The 25,903-nt window shown below is 40.8% G+C and overlaps 1 protein-coding gene across 3 annotated transcripts in view; it reads right to left on the bottom strand.

Moving 5' to 3' along the window:
- Window positions 1-4,296: 4,296 nt before the first annotated feature.
- The window catches only part of MAP7 (microtubule associated protein 7), a 163,352-nt gene continuing 141,745 nt past the window's right edge, over window positions 4,297-25,903 (bottom strand). For 2 of the 3 annotated variants that reach the window (XM_082855449.1, XM_082855448.1), the window contains 10 exons: window positions 20,126-20,241; window positions 19,507-19,790; window positions 16,874-17,084; window positions 15,348-15,519; window positions 15,007-15,108; window positions 14,558-14,608; window positions 14,397-14,454; window positions 11,822-11,924; window positions 7,574-7,797; window positions 4,297-5,769 (listed from right to left, as the gene is read on the bottom strand). In XM_082855449.1, coding sequence (XP_082711575.1) covers window positions 5,759-5,769; window positions 7,574-7,797; window positions 11,822-11,924; window positions 14,397-14,454; window positions 14,558-14,608; window positions 15,007-15,108; window positions 15,348-15,519; window positions 16,874-17,084; window positions 19,507-19,790; window positions 20,126-20,241 — 1,332 coding nt within the window. In that variant the 3' untranslated portion in view covers window positions 4,297-5,758. Of the gene's footprint in view, window positions 5,770-7,435; window positions 7,798-11,821; window positions 11,925-14,396; window positions 14,455-14,557; window positions 14,609-15,006; window positions 15,109-15,347; window positions 15,520-16,873; window positions 17,085-19,506; window positions 19,791-20,125; window positions 20,242-25,903 lie in introns of those variants that run through there. The other variant, XM_082855447.1, reaches the window with a different exon arrangement.

The following is a 25,903-nucleotide window of genomic DNA, read 5'->3' as shown; positions in this document are numbered from 1 at the left end:
CTGGCAGTGTACTTACCAGCTGTGTGATTTTCAAAGAATTCTTTACCTCTCTAAGTCTCAGAGGATAATAGTATCAACCTCAAGAGTGTGTTGTGAGGATTAAAGGAGTTAAAGGAGCTGATGTATAATAGCTGTTAACACAGTGACGAGCACATAGTAAATACACAATAAACGAGAGCCATTTTAACTATAATTGTATTTTCTACTTAATATAGGAAATTTTCTCTAACTTTCTAGGCCAGGATACAATTTTGGAAAGACAATTACCAATAAGCCTCAAAATTCATTAAAGCTTAGAGATAAGACAAATCGTAAAAACATTTTTATTACTCATATCTCCATATGAGAGAAAGAAACTGTACTTAGCACATAAAAACCTATTCATACCTGACTTTCTTGGTCTCTGTTGAACATAAAGGGAAAATTGTGCTCGATGTTACATCATCTTTTTCTGATCTGGAGTAATCATCTACCTTGAGTCAAAATCGGTTGATGAATTGCCTTTTAAAGACCTTCAGGGAATTCCCTGGCGGTCCAGTGGTTAGGACTCAGCACTTTCACAGATGTGGGTCTGGATTCAATCCCTGCTCGGGGAACTAAGATCCTGCAAGCTGCGTGGTGCAGCCAAAAAAAACCCCCCAAACAAAAAAACCTTCATCAGCTTTTATGAGGAAACAACAGCTTTTGAGCATGCTCCGTGCGTTAGATATGAATGTGATCGGAGTAGAAATGAAGATGATGAGAGCAGGACCATAAAGGTAGACTTTATTTCAAAAGAAGTGGCCAGCAGTTAGCGAGAAACAGTGGACATAAGACGACAAATGAGTACGTACATACTTGTTCAGGTTCCCAGATGCCTACGCCCCGTATTTTTTATGTTCTCCCACTGATATGATAGAGGAGTACAGGTAGCAAAAGGTGGATAACAGGCAAACCATAATCAGAAAAGCTTCCTGGCAGAGCTGTGGGCATGGGGGTGGATTTTTCTGTCTTGAGGATCTGAGTGGGGACTAGACATGCATAATCCCACAACAGGCAAACTCAAGGAACGGGCAGACAAAAGCTCAGAGTGAAGACACTACTCCGTTGCTTTCCTTTTGTATTAGCCTGTGTGACATTCAAACCGAGTGAGCCTTCAAAGTGAGCCAACCGTGTCTGAACTTTCAATCTTCTGAGGCAAAAGGTGCTTCAACAGCAGCGTGCAGCCGCAAGGGCAGCAGCAAACAGAAAAGAAACAGTTCAGAAGTTCTGTAAGAGGGAAACCTGGAGACTGAATGTGGAATGCAAAATAAAAAAAGGATATCTGATGTCTGAAGCGTGGATGACTGAAATGGTGGTGGGATAAAAGACAGGGATGTCTAGAGGTAGAGCTGATTGGGGGAAGGAATGATGAGGTTGATTTTAGACACGGTGAGTGTGAAGTACTGGCAGGATGCACAAGTGGTATCAGCTGACAGGCACATGGACCAAGAGAACAGCCTTAGGAGGGAGGGCAGGGCTGGAAATTAAGATTTGTAAATTGAGCTAGGAAATGAATGTGGGTATGATTGCTATTCAAGGCAATTTCGGGGGAAAGGGATGATGATTTAGGGTAAACTCATATTGGGTGGGGTGCTGGGAAGAAAAGGAAGACTCAGTTAAGAGGATAGAGCTGGGGCTGAGGAGGGCCAGGACAGCGGCAGGGCCACAGGAACTGAGGAGGATCCTGGGGGCTGTCTTTTTTTTTTTTTTTTTTAACATCTTTTATTAGAGTATAATTGCTTTACAATGGTGTGTTAGTTTCTGCTTTATAACAAAGGGAATCAGTTATACATATACATATGTCCCCATACCTCTTCCCTCTTGTATCTCCCTCCACCCCACCCTCCCTATCCCGCCCCTCTAGGTGGTCACAAAGCACCAAGCTGATCTCCTTGTGCTATGCGGCTGCTTCCCACTAGCTTTCTATTTTACGTTTGGTAGTGTATATATGTCCATGCCACTCTCTCACTTTGTCCCAGCTTATCCTTCACCCTCTCCGTATACTCAAGTCCATTTTCTAGTATGTCTGCATATTTATTCCCATCTTCTGACCATTTTCTTTTTTCTTTTTTTTTTTTAGATTCCATATATATGTGTTAGCAAACGGTATTTGTTTTTCTCTTTCTGACTTACTTCACTCTGTATGACAATCTCTAGGTCCGTCCACCTCACTACAAATAACTCAGTTTTGTTCCTTTTTATGGCTGAGTAATATTCCATTGCATATATATGCCACATCTTCTTTATCCATTCATCTCTGGGGGCTGTCTTAACATCCAATCCACCATGAGTCTAGGATGCCTTTCTGCAGTGTTAAGACTGAAAACTACATTTCCCAGATTTCCTTGCAACCAGAGGGTCTGGATGTGATGCAGGTTCTGAGAATCGGGTGATGTGAGTGAGGCTTGAAAGATGTAGATAGCACTTTTGGGCTGCTTCTGCTGGCAAGAAGGTCATGGGACTGTTGGCTCCCTCTGCCCTTCCTGGCCAGTGTTCAGCATTCCCACATCAGCTTCCCGAGGGACAAGAGGCAAAGGCCTGGGAATCCATGTTTTGCTTGTGTGGCTCTAGCAGAAAGTTCCGTTGTGGTGGCTTCCTGATCTCTGGATCTCAGCAAAGGCAATATGTTCAGTGGTTCCAGAGGTGGCTTCCTGAATTCTCATCTTCCTGAGTGGAAGAGGTAGTAGCTCTCCTAGTGGGTTCTATCTGCTGTGATCTGGGAGTCATTCCTGAGGGCCCAGTCTAGAGCATGCTCTTCAGTCCTTCCAACAATTTTAACAGTGTTTAAATTCCCCTCTGCTGAAAATACTGTGGTGGTTTCTGTTGTCCGCAACTGACCTCTGATTTGATACAAAATCCACTGGAGAAAGGATATTCCAGAATAAAGGGCTAATCAATAATTCAAAAGCTGTCAAAAAGTCAAGATGAGGATTTCACGCATGCATGCCAGCATCCATCCATTATAACAATTACCATTGCTAAGTCCCTAATGGGTACCAGGTACCACACTGGACATTTGGGAATACTGTACAAAGATGAATAAAAGTCTTTCCCCTCAAGGATTCAGTCTAGTGGGGGAGAGAATCATGAATATAAATGTAATAGATTGTGGCAAGCACAATGATAGAGGCATATTCAGAGAGTTAGCATTAGAAAAGAGGAAGGGCACCTAACCTAGAGTGAGACTCTGGGAGGAAAGTAGGTTTCTTGAAGGGAGAAACACAAGATAAATATTGAAGGATGAGTCTTTTTATTTAGTTAATAAATACCGAACGCTTACTATGGGTTAAGCATGGTGCTAAGATCTTTATATGCTAGACCTCATGGAATCCTCCAAACATTCACATGAAGTGGAGAGTATTATTAGCAGAGGTAACAGCATTAGCAAAGGCAGGGATGAGAAACACTGTTCCAGCTGACACCTGAAGATAGGGACCCATCTCCCACCCTCTGCAAGACGGTAAGAGCCCAACTTGGATAAGACAACAAACCCAGATGAGTTTCACATGGACCAGCACCTCTCTTCCAGCTTTTGTAGTTTTTTACCTCTCTGGCCTGCTCAGCCTCCTTATTCCCTCATCCTCCCCTTAAAACTCTGTTTTAGATTTGCTTTTATCATAATATACCACCAGGTACTGATGTTATGCAGGAGGAAATGTAGAGCCTTAGCTGCCAGCTTTTACTGGAAGGTATCTACCAAATAAACTTGTGACTGGTGATTAAACTGGCCTAACACAGACTGCAATGTTGTGGAAAAGGAAACTAAAAGCCCATGCACCCTCATTCCGTGGAAAGGGTCATATTTGATTCCTGAGACCTTCCCTTAATGTAGTGCCTACTGAGGACCTCTTTAAGATCAGTAGGTGAATACTGATCTTCAAGGGCTGGACAGAAAGCATTCTAGCCATCGTAAAGGTCAAGGTCATCCTCTGGCAGTGTAGTTAACAAAACAGGGTTAACAATTTTCTACCACTTCTGATTAAAACTTGATTACTTAGAGGCATTCAGTTTGCTCATGATTGCTTAAGTTAAATATAAATGAATAAAGGAAAACCTAGCCAAAACAGAACTCCTGCTCTAAATTTTAAATCAACCTATTCTGTATGCCTGTTCAGAGGAAGCTGGTTGAGGTTAAATGAAGAACAATTTGAAAACTCAAGAATCAACCTAAGTGAAGTTATAACATATGAGAAGCCTAAAAGTAAAAATATGTCATACACATTTTATTTGGTGTTTCATGCTAGGTCGATTAAAAAAAAAAACAATTTGGTTGAACAGATTTTTCTTTTAATATGACTATGTGTACATGGACAACTGAGAACAGGGAAAAACCCCAAATTAATGTTTTTAACAAATTACAGCTGTTACTAAAGACGGTATGCTTGGATTTTAAGGAAATGGTCCAATAAATGAACAGCCCCACATTCAATCTAGATTAATCAATCCCACTTTGAATAAAAACACATTCTAGTGGCAGAAGTTTACCTTTTTTAAACACTCCATAATAAAAAAATGCGTTCCCTCAGTGTTCTCTCTCCTTCAGTATTTAGTTATTAGTAGTCTCTCAAATGGCAAAATAAAATTGAATTTATATTATCAAATGAAAGTGCAAGTTTGTACAGCCAAGCTCAGCAGCGAAAGTGAAGAAGGATGAAGGGTGAAAGCTGATGGATGCCACGCAGAACAAGGACCTTCATGAAGGTATCATCCTGCCGTGTCCTGGGTGCCAAACACAGTCCACATTCCATCATTTTTTCATTGCTCTTAAACGAGCAAAACCAAATTCTCTTTTTTATTTAAAGAAATATTAAATCTTTATTCTCCCCCACCTCCAAATAATTTGTGATCAGGTAAGGCAAAGGTAAGTCCCACCATCACTGGGGACAGCAGCAATAAACAGACTTCAGAAATAGCCCTGAATCATCAACAACATTCTCTCATGGTAACATAAGGAATGCATCTCATAAATCAAATTCTGCAACGTTGTCACATTGTTCTAATTTATTTGATTAGTTTATCTGAAAAAAACTTTATAAATACATTATTTAAGAGGACAGTAAATTATTTTCTTGCTCTGAAAAAATAATGTTCTTTTTTTTCACATTTTAAAACTGTTGAGTTTGTTTTGCAAAAGGAGATGCAAGAAGAATGGGACAGTGGGGTTTGCAGAATGTCCATGTACAAGTTGCATTTACAAGAACCTGGTAATCTGCCTCTACAAATAGAGCTCTTTGCAATATAATATTTAAACAAACAGGCTTAATTTAAACATCTCTCCTATTCACTCTACTTGTTGAACCAAGAGGTACTTATATTTCAAGTATTACACTGTAAAAGGTAAAAATTTTTGTGCCAATTTTACATGTTAGCTTTTAAAGTCCAAAATATCTATGTGAAAAATCATGCCTACTCGGCCCATTTCTTTTACAGCCAAATGCTCTCATCTTTTAGAGAATGCAGAAAAATATTGATTTCCTAAGAAGGAGCACACTGGAAAAAGCTATTTTAAAGCACTGAAGAACAAGGGAGGATTTCTTTTTCTCTATTGGCGAAAATTATTAGAAAAGCTATCCAGTCTGTTGTCTTTAGCTGGTTTTAATAAAGTCTTTTCAAAATGATGGTCAAGAAACCTTTAGAAAATGGGGGAAGGGGAGATGCTCCTTTGTAGCATGGAAGGAATTCCATTAATTGTAGAAATTCTTATTAAATTTCTGCTTTGGTTCTTTAGAAGAAATGCTCATATAACTTCTATATTAGGAGACAGAAAAAAGAACAGATTAATATGATATTTATCTAAAATCTTAAAGAATACTACAGTAATATCTTACATTCCTAAAACTTTACCATGCTTTTATATACATTGTCTTATATAAGAATAGGCAATTTTATCAGGGTCGGTGGTCTTATATGTAAGTGAATTCTACCACTAATAGGAAAACATGTCCTTTTCTTTAACTTAGGCTATATATCATTTCCTTTTCCAAACTGCGTTAAGTCAACTGTACTTTTCTTTGAGAACAGGGACTTTACATTCATTTGTCTTGAATCCTCAGTCCCCGATACTTCGGGTTCCAGCCATACGTTGGAGGTTACATAAATGTTGGTTGATAAGTAGTCATGACCACAAAAGAAACCTAACACCACTTAATATCACAGACACTGGACTATGTTCCTAGAGAAGGTATGGAAGAGTGAGAATGAAATGACAGGTACATCAAAAGGTGATTTAAAGCCTGGCGAATGAAGCAGGAAGTCATCTGAATGTTCCTTCCATCTCTCTGAATCTGTGACATGACAAAGCAGGAAGCTGTACCAGGAATGTTTCCACCAACACACAGGTAATCAGATTGTTCTCAAAGGCTTAAGAGTCAGAATGTCAGGCTTTATAGCTTCCACTCACAGCTGGACCTTCTTCCTTTTACAATCTAGAAAAGTAGATCACTAAAGGGAAGTTACACTCCCCAGGTCAGTATATTAGAGAAGGAAGAAAGACTAGCTTCATTTGGATAGGAGGTTCAAAGTTGGCTTTTTCAACCAGTTTTAAAGTGGGAAATATGTTAAAAGTGCACAGATGGAATCTAAATGACAAAACAATTTGACCACAAATAATGCTTTACCGACTCATCTATAAACATCCTGAATTTGCTTGGCTCTCTTCATAACAGTATAAAAAGATGCTGGTCAATACATGAAAGTGAGGTGCTGGGAGAGAAGCTGATAGAAATCAAAGAGGTTTGAAAAGACATGGAGCTGGATTATCCCACTTGTTCTTGGCACTGATGGGACTGTGCTGTTGAGTTACTATGAGCACTGCACTGGTAATTGTTTTATGTTGTTATTTCTCTGGGTCCTGTAAAGCTATTGTTCTTTTTGCACAATGACTTCAGGTTAAGTGTGAGTTCCAGAGACAGGGTATAAGAGAGTCACTTGCAGTTTCAACAGCTACGGTCACTCAACAAGGGATGGAAGGCCCTTGGGCTCAGTATGCTCCTAGTCTGGAATATTAGTCGCATTACCTTAAATTGTAACTATCTTATTACATTTAAAAAGGACAATAGTATATCATCCCAGGTTGCTAAACCCAAATGAGAGAAAAATGGTGGGAGAACATGTTGGCAGTCTTAAAATGTCTGAAGAGCTGAGAAAGATGGAATAGAAACCAAATAAACCTTTTCTCTAGTGGACAGAACTAGGTTCAATGGCCACTCAGTTATGGTCTTCTGTCTTAATATGAAGCGTGATCTGGGCACGCAATATGAAGCACTGCCACTGGGCAATGAGTGCCGCTCCGTGAGGAGAGGCCCATGGATACCCAGTGGGTGCTGCGGACAGAATTTCTACACTGAGTGGGAGAACAAGAGCGGCCCTAGAAGTTGCCCAACCCAACTCAAAATTGAACTTCTAATGACCCATGCACAATCTCTTCCATGTGGCTTATTTGGTCCCTTGAAGGACAAAGTGTGCCACAGTCACACAGCAGAAGGTTCATTCCCTCTTGGGTGTCACATATTTATTTCTGATGATTACTGAAGGGAGTTCGAGGCAAGCTTACCTGCTGTTTGCTGTGTTTGAACACCATCTACCTGAGGCAGGGTCCCAAGTGTCCCTTCATCACCAAAGGCCAAAATAGGATTCAAAGGAATGTCTGGACTCTCGCTGTTGGTGACCTCTAATCTGGATGGTTTAGATCCAATGGGTAAATTTATAATTTCTTCAAAATCTTCATTCTGAACTGATATTCCATTTTCATTTGGTTGTTTTTCCAAATTGGGAGTACTAGGGAGTTTGAAACATCAAAATCAAAAGGAGTTAGTATTAAAACTGGAAAACATTTTTAGGACAAACTGTTTTATAATAAATACTTTTATAATCTTACAATCGAAATGTTAGAATGATTGACCTCATCATTACTAACAAAAATGGTGAATTCTGACATATTTGTACTTTAAATTCTTATTTAAAAAAACAGCTTTTAAAAATAAAACTTATCAAATGGACCAAGTTATCAATTAGAATAGATCCTCATCATCAACAGTTCTACATATATTTAACATGCCTGTCTACTGCAGGCATTTTATATCTCTTTGTCTTATAAAGAGTAGCCCTTATTAGGATCTGTATTCAAAGATGAGGGGATTATGGGGGGGATAATTTGCACAAGTCACACAACTACTGGGAGACAGTCCAGATTGAATGCGTGATCTCTGGTCCTATGTTTTTCTCATAATGCCATTTTTTTATAGTCCCAGCTATTCAAATTCCAGCCCTTCCTGGATGTCTCCAGCTTCCTAAAACATGTGCATAATTTTATAGGTAAATTGTTGAAGACCAACCTTCTCATCTTTGCCCCTTAAATATGCCTCTGACCCCACCTTATTCTTATTAATTCATGGTTAATATCTTGGATTTTTGAGCGACATTTTTTTTTAAATAATTTATTTTATTTATTTATTTTTGGCTGTGCTGGGTCTTCGTTACTGCATGCTGGCTTTCTCTAGCTATGTTGAGCGGGGGCTACTCTTCGTTTCCGTGCACGGGCTTCTCACTGCAGTGGCTTCTTGTGTTTCAGAGCACGGGCTCTAGGCTTACAGGCTCAGTAGTTGTGGTGCATGGGCTTAGTTACTCCAAGGCATGTGGGATCTTCCTGGACCAGGGCTCGAACCCGTGTCCCCTGAATTGGCAGGCGGATTCTTAACCACTGTGCCACCAGGGAAGTCCTTTGAGCTACATTTAACTGGCCAACAAATTCTTAGTTTCTACCTATAGTTTCTCTTAGGGTTTTTTTTTTTGGCTGCGTTGGGTCTTCGTTGCTGTGCGTGGGCTTTCTCTAGTTGCGGCGAGCAGGGGCTATTCTTTCTTGTGGTGCGCAGGCTCAGTAGTTGTGGCTCGTGGGCTCGGAAGTTGTGGCGCACGGGCTTAGTTGTTCCACGGCATGTGGGATCTTCCTGTACAGGGATTGAACCCGTGTCCCCTGCGTTGGCAGGCAGATTCTTAACCACTGCACCACCAGGGAAGTCCCTCTCTTAGGTTTTTCACTCCCTTTACACACTCCATAACCAAATAGGCAGCCCGTTAGGTTATATGTTCACTATTATGCTTTACAATGCAGCAAAACAATGCCTGTGCACCAAATGAACGCTAGATTAATTTTATTGTTCACTTGATCTGACTGCAGCAGTAAACATATTTGCAAACTTCATAATTTGTTCAGTGGCTCATGTATAAAAAATGACCCTATTTGACAAAATTCTAGAGTTAAAATTTTCAAATGGAAAATATTAATAAGACTAAAAATGTGAGACAAAAATCATGACGGTTTTAACTTCTAATACACACTCATCATAAACAATGTTTACCTGTAGACAGAGATCTATGGAAGAGATCAGAAAGTCAGGTCTCTACTGTCAGTAATGCCAACAAATGGAACTTTCGTAAGTTAGTCTTTTTCCGTCTCCTTCCCAAATGGTGAAAATGAAGCTAGTAGACATCTAATCTTCCCATTTTTTTTTTTTTTTAAGGAATCTTTGCTTTTTTTTTTTCCCTACTGAGGAAATAGTTTACTTTCCCCAGTCAGTGAGATACATTGACTTTGTGGAACATATTCTAAAACATTTCTGATTTGGGTATTATGGTATTTTTTGTTAATTATTAAACCCTTTCTTCTAGAAAAAAAATAAAGATGCCTGACCTAAGTGCTTCACAAGGTATTGCAGGGTATGTTGAAAATATTATTTGTAAAAGTGCCATGGAAGAGAACATAAAAATATTATACAGATTCAGACCATAATGGTGCGTTTCCGCTATTTCACTAAGGAGGGGAGAAGAGGCTCGGCATCACAGCAGCCTACATTAGCGCGTGTGCACTCGCGCACACACCCCGTCCTAATACCCGCCGTTATAGTGCTTGCGCTGCCACGCCCTTCCTCCTGCTCTTTCCCAGTACCAATGGGCTTTCTGTAATCGGGGGAAGAGTTTTGGTTCCCATCCCAGAGAGATTTTTAAGTAGAAGTTTTGGCAAAAGAAATGCATCTTCAAAGCCCTTGTTCCTTGACCATGTCAACTCCCGTCACTTTCCAGGCCTGCGTGTGCTGACAAGCTGTAATGGCAACGCCAACCCCAGGCTTGAATCAACAGCTGACCTCATTTCCCCTCCCACTCTTACCCAACCACCCCACCCATTCTTACCTGTTAGCAATTAGAGGAATAATCATGCCCTATGCTCTGGATGAACAAGTATTAAATGTTCAGAGGACACTGTGACCAGCAGAAACTATAAAACTGAAGCTGAAGTTGCTGGGGTTAGGGTTTATGGATCTGTGTGTCCTCTTAAGATACAAGTATCGGCTTTTGAATTCCCCTTCTTTGGCTACTCTCTGGAGGTTGAAGTTGGATGCAAGACTCTTGAAGATATGTTTCAGGTTCTTATACAATGATTAATCACTTGGTTTTACCACTGAAGAGAGTCAGCTAAAGTATAAGCTAATTTTATTCCTCAGAGAGAATTATCAGTGGCTTAAAAAACCTATCCCTTGTTATAATAATGGGGTTCTCTGTGGTACTTTTTATCCTTTACTAAAAATCTCTGACATCAATGAACTAAATGCCATAAATTATAGTAGTTGGAAATGAGTATTTTATTTGAAAATCAAACTATAACTAAAAAAATGAAATATCACTTAATATATCTCTTGGGTAATTATGACAATAAATTTATTAAACATAATCAAATGCTTATTAAAATCTCTCTTAGGAAAATTATTTTCTTTGGTACTATACTGGGCAAATTTAAAAAAATTTTTACTGTCCCAGACAGATATACATAGATACCTTATGACTTATAGATATCTTAGGATGTCCATCTTAGGACAACTTGTCTTTTCATGGCTTCCAACAATATAAAATGTTGTATAGTATGTGATTTTAGATTAAGAAAAGAATTTATATATATCAAATCATTATGCCATATACCTTAAACTTATACAGTGCTGTATGTCAATTATATCTCAGTAAAACTGGAAGAAAAAAAGATCTTAGATCTTAAAAGACATTTTTCTATCTATTAAAAAAGTTAATGTGAGGAGCTTCAATTCTCTTATGGTAGCAAAGACTCCGGCATTAGAGACAGAACTCATAATTCAGTAAATTCTGATAATTAAAAAGTTGCAGCTGAAAAATTTGAACATTATTATAAATATTTCTACAAGTTCTCTATGACTGGATTTCTAGGCACAGGCTATGATTACCCTTAATTTTCAGTTTTGAGAGCACTCTTACAACGCTGTCAGTATAAATGCAAGGGAACAGGAAGGCAATCTTTCTTTAACCCACACTTCTTAACTATTGTTAGCAACCATCTGTTTCCTCAATAAGAAGCTCTACTACTAGTAAAAGAAATATTGGCATCTAAATTACTTTTACTAAGGAACAAACCTGTGACTCACTATAATATTATATACAGTGAAAATACAGCTGCTGTATATCATCAAAGGGTGTGAAGATGGTCCAGGGTCATGCCAAATACATACAAAGGAAAGTAACAAATTATTCCCTGTAATTTTGTTTGATAGCCACACAAAAACCTCACCATCATATTTAGAGATTCAAGAAAAAAAGACATTTTCCTTTTCTCAGATTACAGAGTTACTAGCTCTACCAAACATTAATGAACCTAAATAAATCTTCATGTTAAAACTCAAATTCTGTCTGGCCCCAAAAAATTCTGGTGGGATTGGTGGGGCAAAAACAGTCGTGCTTTGCTCTAATGTGCATCAGTAAGAAAGGCCGCAGTTGTCTAACTCACCTCTCCACAGTCACTTCTGATTGGTGTGAGGCAACCACATGGGGGCTGGCTACTGGTTCTCCTTGTCCTGGAGAGTTTGTCATATTTGGAAGTGCAGATACCGCTGGACATGGCAAAGAAGATGGAACAAAGGGTTACTACTACTCGACTATCAAACCCAAACCCCAGGAGCCAGAATGCCTGGATTTATGTCCTGGCTCTGCTAGTTACCAGCTGTGTGACCCTGGGCAAGCCACAAACGCTCTGGGCCTCAGTTTTCTCATGGATAGTAATAGTACCTAACTCATAGGCTACTGTGAGAATTGAATGTATTAACACATGCAAAGTACTTAGAACACTGCCCAGCACATTGTAAGGGTGGAAATCAGTGCTGTGATTATTTCTGCTTGCACCACATTGACTTTGGACAAAAAAGTATGTAATACTGAAACCAAAGCAATTGATGAAGATAACAGTAAGTTGATTTGGTCAGGCTGATGCTGAACAAATTATTACTGAAGGATCTGGAGCAAATCACCATGAAACACCCTAAGTGATGAAAAATATTTTGGAAAATTCAGTTTTAGTCCCACTTAAGAATGGTAGGGATTTCATGCATGGAAGGCCAGTGAATTGTACCTAACTGTGCTACCTAGTCATTCAATATTCCCCACTGGAGTCTAGCATGAGCAAACAATATTGATGACTGACTTTAAAATCTGGGCCAGGTTTACGTAAAATCTTAAGAAGAAGAGACTAATAACTTAAAAGCTGCCAAAATTTGCAAAGCTAGTAATAGGAATCTTCTGAGAAGACTTCTGATAGGTCTGCAAACTCGCCTGCCTGCCCAGCCTAGAATTCTCTTTGGAGCACTGGTGATACCATTCAGTCCTCAACCAAATGTGGGACCAGGAGAAGAGGAACATATGTTAGATAATCCTCAGGCCTCGTTTTAGCACTATTAACTCAAACCAAATTTATTATGAGAGTTGATAAACACAGGTGTGATGACTGACAAGTTGCACCTTCCTTCTGGCCATTGTTCATTCTCGAATTGAGGTACAAAGAATAATCGAAAGAATTGATAGGGGAATAGCAGGAAGAAGACACATGGAAAAACAAAAAAACCAACAAGGAGCCCGGCCATGTACAAACTACAGCATCGGCTCCTCAAATAATCCTGGGTTGGTGTAATTTACATTCTATAATGCTCATTCTGATGACTTACTGGGTGCCATGCCTGCTTTAAGCCTGAATGTATCACAACATTCTTGGAGGCAACCTGTTAAAAATGCAGTGGGGTTAATATGCAACCATTAGGCTATTCTCCAAACAAATATAATTAGGGCATCTTTAAAAGAGAATGAAAAGCCCCACACTGAAGGGATTATGACATAGAGGAACTCGGATAGCCTCTACTGAAGTAAAACCAAATCCCCAAATACCAGTATTTTACATTTGAAAACCCCAGAACAGAGAATGTTCTTGCACATAAATCATCTCATTTGATCTTTACTCCAGTCTACAATAAACAGTAAAAGAAACTGAGGTATCTCTGGTCCTTTCTTTTCATGTTGATACTGCAGATGAGGAAAGAGGAAGACTGAATAATGAATTATCGACCAACCACCTGTATGTACAATCATGAAGACCAGGTGGAATCACGGAAGGAGCCAAATTACAAGCTGGTGACTTGGACTCCAGCTGTGCGAGCTGGGCCTGTCACTCAATCTGAGTTCTCCTCGGGGGTAGGGACCTCAGCTGACCTGCTCACACTGAATCCTAGCACCTACAAAAGGGCCTGGCACACAAAAGTTTTCTGAAAATGCCTGCTTACTCCAAGCTAAGGCATCTCCTATCTCACAGGCCTGCAATGGAAATTAAACAAGAAAATGTATGCAGATGTATCTGACACAAAGAAGGCATTTAATAAATATTAGTTGAGTGTGAGTACTAAAATACTAAGATAAATTTTACTTTTATATACACCAAATTTGGTTTAAAATCACCAAGAAATTAATCATCTTTGTCCAAAGCCTATGGCATATAAACAACTTTCTAATGAAATTTCAACAAATTTCAAATTTTAACTCTATTCTGAAATCAGAACTAAAAGAAATAACATTTAAAGCCTTTTCTGAGAAATGCCGTAAGTACAAGTTGTCAAAATGTTTAAATTTAATGTCCTTAATAGCAAATATAAACACAGATTCCTTTAGCAGATAGTAAATGACAAATGAAATTTAATTTTATAAACTCAAAGAAAATTCTTCTAATCGTGTGTGTATATACACATATACGTGTGTATACATATCTATAGAGGCATACATACACATAGATATATAGACATATATATGATATAAAATGACTTAAGATATTAAATACTCCATTAGAATATAAACAAATGTGAAAAAAATCTGCTAGAAATGCTAGAGATTTTTAGATAAAGGGGATTATTTGTGGACTAGATGAGAAACACGTAAGCTTCTGTGAGTCAATGAGTATTTTTATTTTAAATCAATGTTTATCTTGACCTCCACAGAATAAATTTAAAAATTTTATATTTGTATTGATTTGAGTTCACTGAACTAAGTACCTGTTTCTCTAATGAGCGCTCCCTTGGTTATATCTCCATTTCTCTGATCAACGGTTTTCTAACAAAGAAAAAAAAAAAAAGACTTTTTAATGTTAAAATTACAAATGAAAGTAAAAAAAAAAAGCCATTAAGAATAGTTAAAAAAAAGGCCATCTCAGTACCTTATCTGAAGCTTCTGTTCTTCTGGTTCTTTTCATTATCTCCTCAAGCCGCTACAAAAAAGGCAGAATTGAGCAAACACATCAGATATGGAAAGAAAGCTAGCCTGGCGCATTTCACTGACTAAGCAAATAGCAGGGCATTGAAACATGTCCATTATTTTGGGAAAATATAATTGTCTTTGTCTTAACTGGAGTTACTCAAAGAAGTTGAAATTGGCTTAAGCCGCATGAATTGGAAGCAACTGTTTTTGGTGAAGCCTGAAACACCAAGAGCGATTTCTTTGGAGGAGAATATTAATACTGAGAGCTACTTTAGTTAACCTGGAATGGGCAGGACACTTTTGTTTTCTGATGGCAGTGAGCTAGTCTCTTGGTCTGGAGCCGGCTTCAGTCTAGGCAGAATCAAGAGCAGCGAGGGCGCCAGGCTGCGGGCGCAGAGACGCAACTACCTTCTTCCTCTCCAGGCGCTCCTGCTCTTCTCTCTGGAAATGCTTCTCCCGTTCCTGCCGGACCCTCTCTGCTTCTTCCCGAACACGAGCTTCTTCTTCTTTCTGAAAACGGGAAGTCGGTGTCTGCTTCTTACACTCAGGCCGGCTTTGCCCACTGTCCCCAAGGTCCCGGGGCACCCGAGGACGGAGAACGCGAGGACCACGAGCGCAGACGGGGGAGACACAAGCACTCCTAACCACACGCTCAACAGCTTCCTCTTCCCATCTGGGCTGCCCCTTGCCCCATCTTGAGCCAAGGATGCGCCGACCTGCTTCCCGGGCGGGAGCCGGCCCCCCGCTACCTGTTTCTGGATGCGCTCCATCTCCTCCCGCTCGCGCCGGGCCCGCTCCTCCTCCTGCCGCCGCAGCTGCTCTTCCCTCTCCCTGGCTTGCCGAGCTTCCAGCTGGCGGGCTTCCTCCTCTCGGCGGGTTCTCTCTTCAGCCACCCTTTGGGCCAATTCTTCTCGCTTTTGTCTGGAAAAAGACAAAACAAGACGAAGATACGTGAGGGGACTTCCTTGGCAAGGAGCGATGGAGTTTGTGGTTACCGCGAGAACAGTTTGTTGGGAGGTCTGGCCAACAGCATCCCCTGATACACGTGAGGCCACCCTCTCTCCTTCCTCCTCCCCTTCCCAGCCTCCCGTTGCCTCGTGGGAAACAGACGCAGAATGTATCCACTCATATTCTGAGGAGAGCTTGTTTTCTTTCTTTCTTTTTTTTTTGCGGTACGTGGGCCTCTCCCGCTGCAGAGCACAGGCTCTGGACGCGCAGGCTCAGCGGCCATGGCTCACGGGCCCAGCCGCTCCGTGACATGTGGGATCTTCCCGAACCGGGGCACGAACCCGTGTCCCCTGCATCGGCAGGCGGACTCTCAACCACTGCGCCACCAGGGAAAACCCTGTTTTCTTTTTTTTTTTTTTTAAAGGATCTGCAATATAACTATCTTTAAAGGCTGAGATCTGTTTAATCCAATAATGTGACTTTTTAGTAACGAATTTAACGCTCCCCTCCAAATCTCTGTAAGTAAATAAAGGTTATAATGTTCTGTTTCAGTACAGGGACAAGATGGACCATGTAAGCTCCCTGTTGGGACCAAGGGTAGGGCATGTCCAAGATGGCGGCCCAGCACTGGGGCTGCCGTCCTTTCCGGAGAGGCAGTTCTGCTTTTTTGAAGAACAATTATATTGACATTAGCCTTATTAGCTCCAGAAGGGGGGCAACTAAGCAAACTGCCCCTGGCATACTGTCTGGCAGGCAGTCATGGGGCACTTAACTATCTCACGCAGCTACCCTCTGAGAGGAATACTATCTGGAAGAAAACATGAGCTGTTAATATGCATCTTTAAGATAATGAGAAAGATAATGAGGAAACATGGAGATGAGAGATACGTTAAATAAAAAATTAAGACTGCACAACTGTACCTCTACTGTGGTTACAATTATGCAAATCTATGTGTGTATGTATATATTTATGCATGTATATACACCCACACACTGTTCAGAGACTGGAAAGGGTAACCCCAAATGTACACAATTATTGAAATCTGGTAAGAATATGGATGATTTTTTTTTTTTTCTTTAAACCTTTCTCCCTAGTCCTTCGAAAACAAAACAAAAAACCCCTTCTCCATCAATTTTGTTGCACTGTCATTATAATAAGAAAATGTGGCTTACAGAAGTCGCTTAGTGCTCAGGGGAACACCAGGGGAGACTAATTCCGAAACAACTAAATAGATTCACCTTCAACACTACTATTACCTCTTCTCCCTGACTGAAGACTTAATCCAAGGTGTCACTAGGGTGTCACTGAGCAGTGTCACTCCTTTACCTTTCGAGCTCTTTCGTCTCCCTCTTCTCCCTTTCCTCCTTCTCTCTCTGCTCTCGGGCCAGCCGCCTCTTCTCAGCTAGCAGCCTTGTGGCCTCTTCCGGGTCAGTGGTGCCCGCAGAGGTCTTCAGAGAAGCGATGGCAGTCACAGTGGATGAAGGGGCCGGAGTGGAGGCTGGAGCGGAGGCCGGTGCTGAGGCTGCCTCCGGAGCAGCTGTACAAACAAGTACAAGGAGAAAACCAGTTGGAAACAAAAGCCAAAGAACAACACAAAAACTAGCATCCCCCGCACCCCAGGCCTCGAATTCATCGCTATAAAAGAAAAGGGAATGTTTATTACTGCGCGTTCTCACGGTTTCACTGTATTCTATCTGTAACCGGGCAACAGATAACAAAAAGCCGCGTGTGTAAGTGAGACATCCGAAGCTGACACTCTGTCACCAAGCCTTATTTTTATACAAGTTAAATCAGTTAACAACATATATCGAATGTGTACTAAGTATAGAGCCTCATGTTAGGTTCTGTGGGAAGTTATACCCCAGGAAAAAGGAAGATGAGATCTTCCATTTGCCTTTCATTACGTTAAAAAAAAAATTCCTTCTCTTTAGTGACTATTCATCACTAGAGGACTCAAGCCTTTCTGTGACCATGCCCAGTGTCCAAACCACTGAGCCCGGACTCAGGCGGGAAGAGACCAAGGAAGAGGCCTCTTCTGTCTACCCAGAGCTGCCTCCAGGTCTGAGGAGGGAGGAACCAAGAGCCTCTTCGGGAGACGACGGCACCTGTGCTCCTTAGACATTGCAGGTCTCCACTGCCAGTTCTGATGCCAACGTGCAAGATGAGAGTAGTTCTCTGACCTTATTTGGATTCAGGAAAAGGACCTAGGGAGCTGGGGCACCCCTGCCATAGGCACCATGGTGAGGTGTGATCCCTGGCACCTGACCACTCCAGACCCTCCTTTCAAGATCTGCATTTCTCCGGCTGCTCCCACAGATTTTTCTTTGCCCTCAGGACACTTTTTGGCCTTTCTCTTCTCCCTCTTTCCATGCAACCAGGTATTGGACTCGTCCATTCCCTTACTATACTATCATTTGTCTTGAGTCACTATTCTTTCTTTGCCCCCCACCCTGTATCTTCAGATTAAGTCTTAAAGAGAAAACTCTTGAATGAAGACAATTTTCAACAAGATACATTGAATTTCTAGTTCCAGGTGATTTTAAACTTCTAAACAGCATCTGGTTAACTTGGTAGAGATGAGATCCACTGGGTCTTTTGGAAAAAATTCTGACCTCTGTCAATCACATACGCTAAGCCAGTGGTCCCCAAACTCCAGTACACACAGGATAACTGCCATTCTATTTTATCTGGCAATCCTGCACAAGAGTCAACAGATGAGCTTAGTGCCCTTCAGAGTCCTTGGATCCACCACGTATTCTGATTCAATAGGTCTGAGGTAGGGGCAGGTTCTACAGTTTGAAACATTATAGATGTGGTTTAAAAATATTTCCCTAAATTCTTCGAAAATCCTCCCTTTAAAAGATGGAGGCTAATCCCCCCAACTTGAGTGTGAGCTGAAGCTAGTGACTTGCTTCTAACGAATAGTATGACAGAAATCGTGATTTCTGTGACTTCCCTGGTGGCACAGCGGTTGGGAATCTGCCTGCCAGTGCAGGGGACATGGGTTCAGTCCCTGGTCCGGGAGGATCCCACATGCCGCGGAGCAACTAAGCCCCTGTGCCACAACTACTGAGTCTGAGCTCTAGAGCCCGCGAGCCACAACTACTTGAGCCCGTGCGCCACAGCTACTGAAGCCCGCGTGCCTAGAGCCCGAGCTCCGCAGCAAGAGAAGCCACTGCAATGAGAAGTCCGTGCGCTGCAATGAAGAGTAGCCCCCGCTCACCGCAACTAGAGGAAGCCCGTGGGCAGCAACAAAGACCCAAAGCAGCCAAAAATAAATGAATAAATAAAAAAAGAAAAGAAATCGTGATTTCTGCGTGTGTGACTACTGAGACTGGGCATAAAAGATACTGTGGGCTCCTCGTGATTCTCTCCCCCAGCTCACTCATTCTGCGGGAAGCCAGCAGAGTGGACAGACTGTGAGGACATCCAACAGCCCTATGGAGAGGTTCATGTGTCACGAAACGAAGGTCACCTGCCGACAGCCCTGTGCATGAGCCATCCTCTAACTACCCAGCTGAGCTGCTCCCAAATTCCTGACCCAAGACTCTGCGTGATATAATAACTGTTTGTTGTTGTTATTAAGCTGCAAAGTTTTGGAATAATTTGTTACACAGCAATAGGATAAATGATAAAATGATTCTGATGCAGGTGCTCTGAATACCACATTTTGTCAAATTATTGGACTCGGCCAATGAAAGGACTCATAAACCACACCTGAATTAATATGCTGTGGCTCTGACCATAGGCTGTAGGATGGATGATTCTTTCTTTATATGTAGGAAAATTATATGCAAGAAAAGTTCCCCAGATTAGCCTTAGAGTAAAATTTTCAAGTGCCCAACAAGGGAAAAAAAGAAAGAAAGAAAAAGCTAAGTCAAAGCAGTGCAGGAGGAAAAGGAAGAGTGAATAAAGAGAGCAAGCAACCCACACTCCACCACGAGTCAGTGGATTCCTACCGGGAGCAACCTCTGGTTCGACAGGTGTCCCCTCTTCAACTGTGGCTTCTTCTACCTTCACCAAAAGTGCCCTGCCCTTTAGTGAGGGCTCATTGGCAACTTTCTGAGGTTCCTTCTCAGGGTCTTTTCTCTCAGGTTCCACTCTGACTTCTCTCTTGATGGGGCGGATGTTGCCGGGCGAGGGGGGCCGGACCTGAGCAGGGACAGGTTTGACTGGTCCAGGAGGCATGGAGGATGCTGGTCTGGGGGTGCCAGGCAAGTGGGGAAAGGACTTGGATGGGAGCCTGGGCAACAAACAAAGTAAAGAGAAAGGGGCACATGAGAACAAGCTTGCCAGAACCTTCCTTTCCCCATACCTCCACCATGTAATAGTCTTGGAACACCAATACGGAAGAGAAATGAAGATATTTAGCTGTGTGAATGTGTCTTTTATGTGGCAAATGCGGAAGTACTCACTTTAGAGGCTCATTCCAGGTTTCTCTTTTCTTTCCTTTGAGGAAAAATATTACTCTCCAAGTGAAGGCCAAACAGTGTGGGGAAAACAGTTTCTTTTCAGAGGACAGAGGCTCTTAATTCTCCAACATGGAACAACCCTGCCAGCCTCTTACATTTCACTTACCAAAGTCGGGAGGAAGCTGGTGATCTGGCTTTGGGATGAGATGGAGATAGAGCCCTTCGGATGCCGGGTGTGAGGTGGAAGGGTAAGTTTTCTCTCTCCCTTTCTCTTTTATAGCCCTAAGTTCAGAGGAACACAATAATTAGATTTTTCCATGAGCGGGACAATCACATTCACAGTATTCAACAGTGGAGCTGCAATCCATTGAATGGCTTTTGGGAAAATTTCCAACCTTTGCCATGTATATCCATTCCACCCCAACAAAAGGCCTTTATTAGGTTAAAACTGAACATTATAATTGAATTAACACAATCTGACACTAATAAGAAGGTTCTGGATGTGTGATCTGGACTTACATTGTAAAAAAAAAAAACCAAAAACACACTTTTAGAAAGCATCTATACTTTGTATCTAAAACTACCCGGAGCAAAATTTCTCATAGTCCGGTTTAGCCCACACAAATGTCAAAATAAAGGTCACTTTCAGCTTATTCCCCCTACCTTTATCTCTTTTAATTCTTAAGCAGTTTTTTTTTTTTAACCCTGGAACACACTATAGCTCAGTTTATTTTTTTTTTTTAATTTACATGTCTGCTATGTCAGACATTAATTCATTTTTTTCTTTATACGGATGTTATACAAACAAGTCCTTCCTCACTTAGTGTCCTCTTGCCCTTGAAGGAAAAGTCAGGTTCAAGGTGAGGAATTTCAGCTATTTTTAGTCTTCCTCATTAGGGATGAAATGGAAATCTCTGAGGTTGGGCCAAAACATCAGCCCTCCTACGACTGCATACTAGGAATTCAGCCAGAGAGGTGACACCTTTCCTAGGTAGAAATGGGCAAAAGGAAACCCAGAAGTGTTCTGATAGTCTCAAGTCAACGAAGACAAAAATAAACAAACAAACAAACAAACAATAAAACCCCCCAAACCAAAACACAAACAGAAACAAACAAAAAGACAAGGCACAGGGCAAGGGAGAAAGTACTCATTCCAAGTATCTGAAACATGGCCAACAGTGTTCTGGGATGGGAACAGATGCTGGCTGGAGGGACCTGTGTGGATGCCTGTCAGTCCTTCACTCTGTGGGATCCTTGCAGGAAAGCAGACTGAGGGTGCTAGGGAAGGGGCAGAACAACACCTAGCCTCAGGGCCAATAAGCTGGCGTGTACCTTCTTTTCTTTCCTTTTCTGCCTGGCTCAAACATCACGCCCCTTCTTTCTTCCCTCCCCTTTTGTTCCCTTCAGCATCTCTTCTAATTGCTTCTATTTTTCTTAGTAGCATCCTAGTTGATGGACTGGGCTATAGGTGGGGGAAAAACATCTCAGTGTCAAATAATACTCAATGTCTCCCCAGAATTTCTAAATAAAACAAATGAAGGATGAGGCAGGAAAGAGCCTCACAGGGTGAAAGAGCTTCACAGGGTGCCACCTCTATATCACTTGCAGCTGCATGACCACCCTTTGTCCCCGTCTCTGGTAGTAGAAGGCAGGAGGCAGGTTATTGGAGAACAGCTGCAGTGCTTGGGTAGCAGAAGCAGCAGCCACCATATGGAACCCTCTTGATAGGTGTACAGGATGGCAATTATGCCTCTGGCAGATCAAGTGCCCAGAGTGGAAGGTACAGGCCTCTTCCCGAGGGAGGTTGGGGTTAAGCCCTTGAGTTGCTTTTCTTTTTTTTCTCAAAACATTTTAATTTGGCTAAAGTCAGATCAAGGAGAGACCTGAATGGGAAAATAAGTCAGGAAAGGTAATTTGTTGTGTGGAGGATTTGGGGACTAATGTCATCATCTATGCCTTGATAAGACAGGCATCTGGGAATAAATCTACATTAAAGTGTATAATCCTCAGAGTCTTCTTTTTGTTAAAGTGCCACTGAACCAATTCTTTCTTTCTTAAAACTGACCTCCCTTTAATCACCTTTAGGGAGTAGGGGGAACAGGGAGAAGCAGTTTGGAAAAATGCTCAGTATTTGACATAACACCCTCCCGGGCAGGTAGATAGATGCTTTTACCCTCTTAGTTCTTTTAAATATCTTCCCACTGGTCTTGGACCCAATCACCTATTTGAGTTCCACACATGTAAAGATGCTCCTGATTCTCATCCTGATCTGAGTTAACAGCCAGTGGTCTGTACAATAATCTTTCCTGTTAACACGTTCCACAAGGCTAAGGTGGAACACACACAGCAAGCCCATGGCAGTGGTCTAGGCAACTTACCAGCAGGACAAAGACTTTAGTTTTACAACTCAAGTTAGGTTTAGAATACAAATAACCCACAAGAGAGACAATATAAACAGATATTCAAAGGCAGCACTGTACCAGAGAACAGTGATGATAGAAATGTTCTGCACCTACACTGTCCAAAATGGTAGCCACTAGCCACATTTGGCTATTTGAATTTAGACCTAAATTAATTAAAATTAAATGTTAAGTTTAGTCTCACAAAACATATTTCAAGTACTCAATAGCAGGCAGTTGAATTTAGATCTAAATTAATTAAAATTTAATAAAATTGAAAAGGAAATTAAGAAAACAATCCCATTTACAACAGCATCAAAAAAAGAATAAAATACTTAGGAATAAACTTAACCAAGGAGGTGGGAGACTTCTACAGAGAAAACTAGAAGGCATTGCTGAAAGAGATTAAAGAAGACACAAATAAATGGGAAGACATCTAAAGTTCACAGAATGGAAGACTTGTTATTGCTAAGATGTCAATACTATCCCAAACAATCTACAGAATCAATGCAATCCCTATCAAAAGCCAACATCATTTTTTGCAGAAATAGAAAACTCCATCCTAAACTCATATGGAACCTCAAGGGACCCTGAATAAACAATCTTGAAAAAGAAGAACAAAGTTGGAGGTCTCACAATCCCTGATTTCAGAACATATTACAAATCTATGGTAATCAAAACAGTATGGTACTGGCATAAAGACAGACATATAGACCAATGAAACAGAATACAGCATCCAGAAATAAACCCTTGTGTATATGGTCAAAGGATCCTTGACAAGAGTGCCAACACCATTCAATGGGGAAAAGATAGTCTTTTCAACAAATGGTGCTGGGAAACTGGATATCCACATGCAAAAGAATGTAGTTGGACCCTTACCTTACACCATATACAAAAATGAACTCAAAATGATTGAAGACCTAAATGTAAGACTTCAAATTATAAAATTCCCAGAAGAAAATGGGAAGCATCATGATACTGGATTTGGTAATAATTTCTTGGATATGACACCAAAAGCACATGCAATGAAAGCAAAAATAAACAAATGGGACTTCAAACTTAAAAACTCCTATGCATCAAAGGATATAATCAACAGAGTAAAAAGGCGACCTACAGAATGAGAGAAAATATTTGCAAATCATATATCTGATAAGGGATTAATATCCATAATGTATAAATAACTCCAACAACAAAAATTAAAAATAAGATTAAAAAACGGGCAAAGGACTTGATTAGATATTTCTCCAAAGATGATATACAAATGGCCAACAAACTTATAAGATGCTCAACATCATTGATGATTAGAGAAATGGAAATCAAAACCATAATGAGGTATTATCTCACACCTATCAGGCTACTATTTAAAAAACAAACAAAAAAAACAAAATGAAAAAACAAGTATTGGTGAGGATGTGAAAACACTGGAAGACCTTGTACCCTGTTGGTTGGAATGTAAGTAAAATGGTATTGTCACTTTGGAAAACAGTATAGCAGTTATTCAAAAAATTAAAAATAAAATTACCATAAGATCCAACAATTGGGTATATATCCAAAAGAACTGAAGGCAGGATCTTGAAGAGATATCTGCACACCCATGTTTGTAGCAGTGCTATTCACAATAGCCAAAAGGAAGAAGCAACTCAAATGTCCATCAACAGATGAACAGATTAACAAAATGTGGTGCATCTATACATGTATACGTGTGTGTATATATACACATACAGAAATATATATGTATAGACACACACACACAACGGAGTGTTACTAGCCTTAAAAAGAACAGAAATCCTGTCACATGCTACAACGTGGAAGGACAGACCTTAAGGACATTATGCTAAGTGAAATAAGCCAGTCACAAAAAGACAAATACTGGGCTTCTCTGGTGGCGCAGTGGTTGAGAGTCCGCCTGCCGATGCAGGGGACATGGGTTCGTGCCCCGGTCCAGGAAGATCCCACATGCCGCGGAGCGGCTGGGCCCGTGAGCCATGGCCTCTGAGCCTGCGCGTCCGGAGCCTGTGCTCCGCAACGGGAGAGGCCACAACAGTGAGAGGCCTGCGTACTGCAAAAAAAAAAAAAAAAAAAAAAAAAAGGATAAATACTGTATGATTTCATTTGTATGAGGTATCTAATGTAGTCAAATTCATAGGAACAGAAAGTAAAATGGTAGTTGCCAGGAGCTGGGGGAGGAGGATGGAAGGTTGTTGTTTAGTGGGTATAGTTTCAGTTTTGCAAGATTTAAAAAGTTCTAGAGATTGGTTGCACGACAATGTGAATACACTTAATACTACTGAACTGCACATTTAAAAACAGTTAAGATGGTATATTTTGTTGTATGTTTTTTGTCACAATTAAAAATTGCTTAAAAGAAAATTAAATTTCAAATTTGATCCATCAGTCTCATTTGCCACATTTTCAAGTGCTCAGCTGAATTCCACAGTGCAGCTCTGGAGTATAAATGATTTGTGAGTCGTTTTCTGGCAGTAGGTATTTGCCTAAATATTTAATTGCAAAGAAGTGAAAAGGCAGCCAATAGATCAAATACAGAAAGAAGGCACTAAAAAGACAAAAACAAAACCGGTGAGAAAATATAGGTTTTGGATCGTATGATGACAAATCTCTCTCATTTAATCTGTTGGCCAAGGATCAGCTCTCACCCTTCCCTCCTGGAGTGTTCATTTTTGTTTTTATCCATAACAAGGCATTTTTTTCTTTGGTACACGCTTTTCTCTACCCAATAAGTATCCAACATTTGGGGCCAAAACTATTCTGCTTAACTATTGCTACTTGTCCACAGCTAGGATCTCTGAGGCACCAAAGTGCTAATGATGGAAGACTTCCCAGACATCAAAGGTAGTTTCACTTCTGGCTTGAAGGGCTGGAGGTCTGATTCAATCATGAATTAAACCTTGACTCCTGAAAGCCTGAAGCACTTGAAAGAGAACTGCCTGTAGGCAAAGCCACCAAGCTCTCACAACCCTTGAATTATCCTCAAAGGTCTAAGCAAAATCCTTTCCGGTGTTCATCAGCTTTGTAAATCTGAATTGCTCTGAGAGGCTAGGATTGAAAAAAATTGTTCCAGCCTCTCATGGGTCATGCTATCGCCATGAGAGAGGGGCAATGAGATCTTCTGGTGGACTGGGAAGTCCTTTAAGACTAAAGTACAACGTCCGAAGACCACAGAACAATGTCTATACATTTCAGTGGCTACCAAATAACACACAGTTTAAATAAAACAAAGAAGAAGAAAGATTCTTGGAGACATACAAGTGACCTCATTGCATTTATAGCATGGTGAAAATTAATGTTAGTTCAGCCACTTTGTCAGAAACAACAGGTACGAATTATATTCTTCACTTGCAAAACGTGAGTCTGTAACACAGCCCAACAGCCTTTCAAGAATTACTTAGTGAATAACTAGTGTTTTCTATTCTTTGTCACTATATTTTAAGACCTGGGCCTTGACACGGATTAGCTAAACAGACAAAAATTCCTTATCTTGCTTTTTAGTGAACCACATTTAGAGTTCAGCCAGCTTCTGGACAGGG

This window comes from Leucopleurus acutus, assembly GCF_964270905.1.
Source record: "Leucopleurus acutus genome assembly, chromosome: 15".
Lineage (NCBI taxonomy): Eukaryota > Metazoa > Chordata > Mammalia > Artiodactyla > Delphinidae > Leucopleurus > Leucopleurus acutus.
This window is presented reverse-complemented; position numbering and strand designations above follow the sequence as displayed.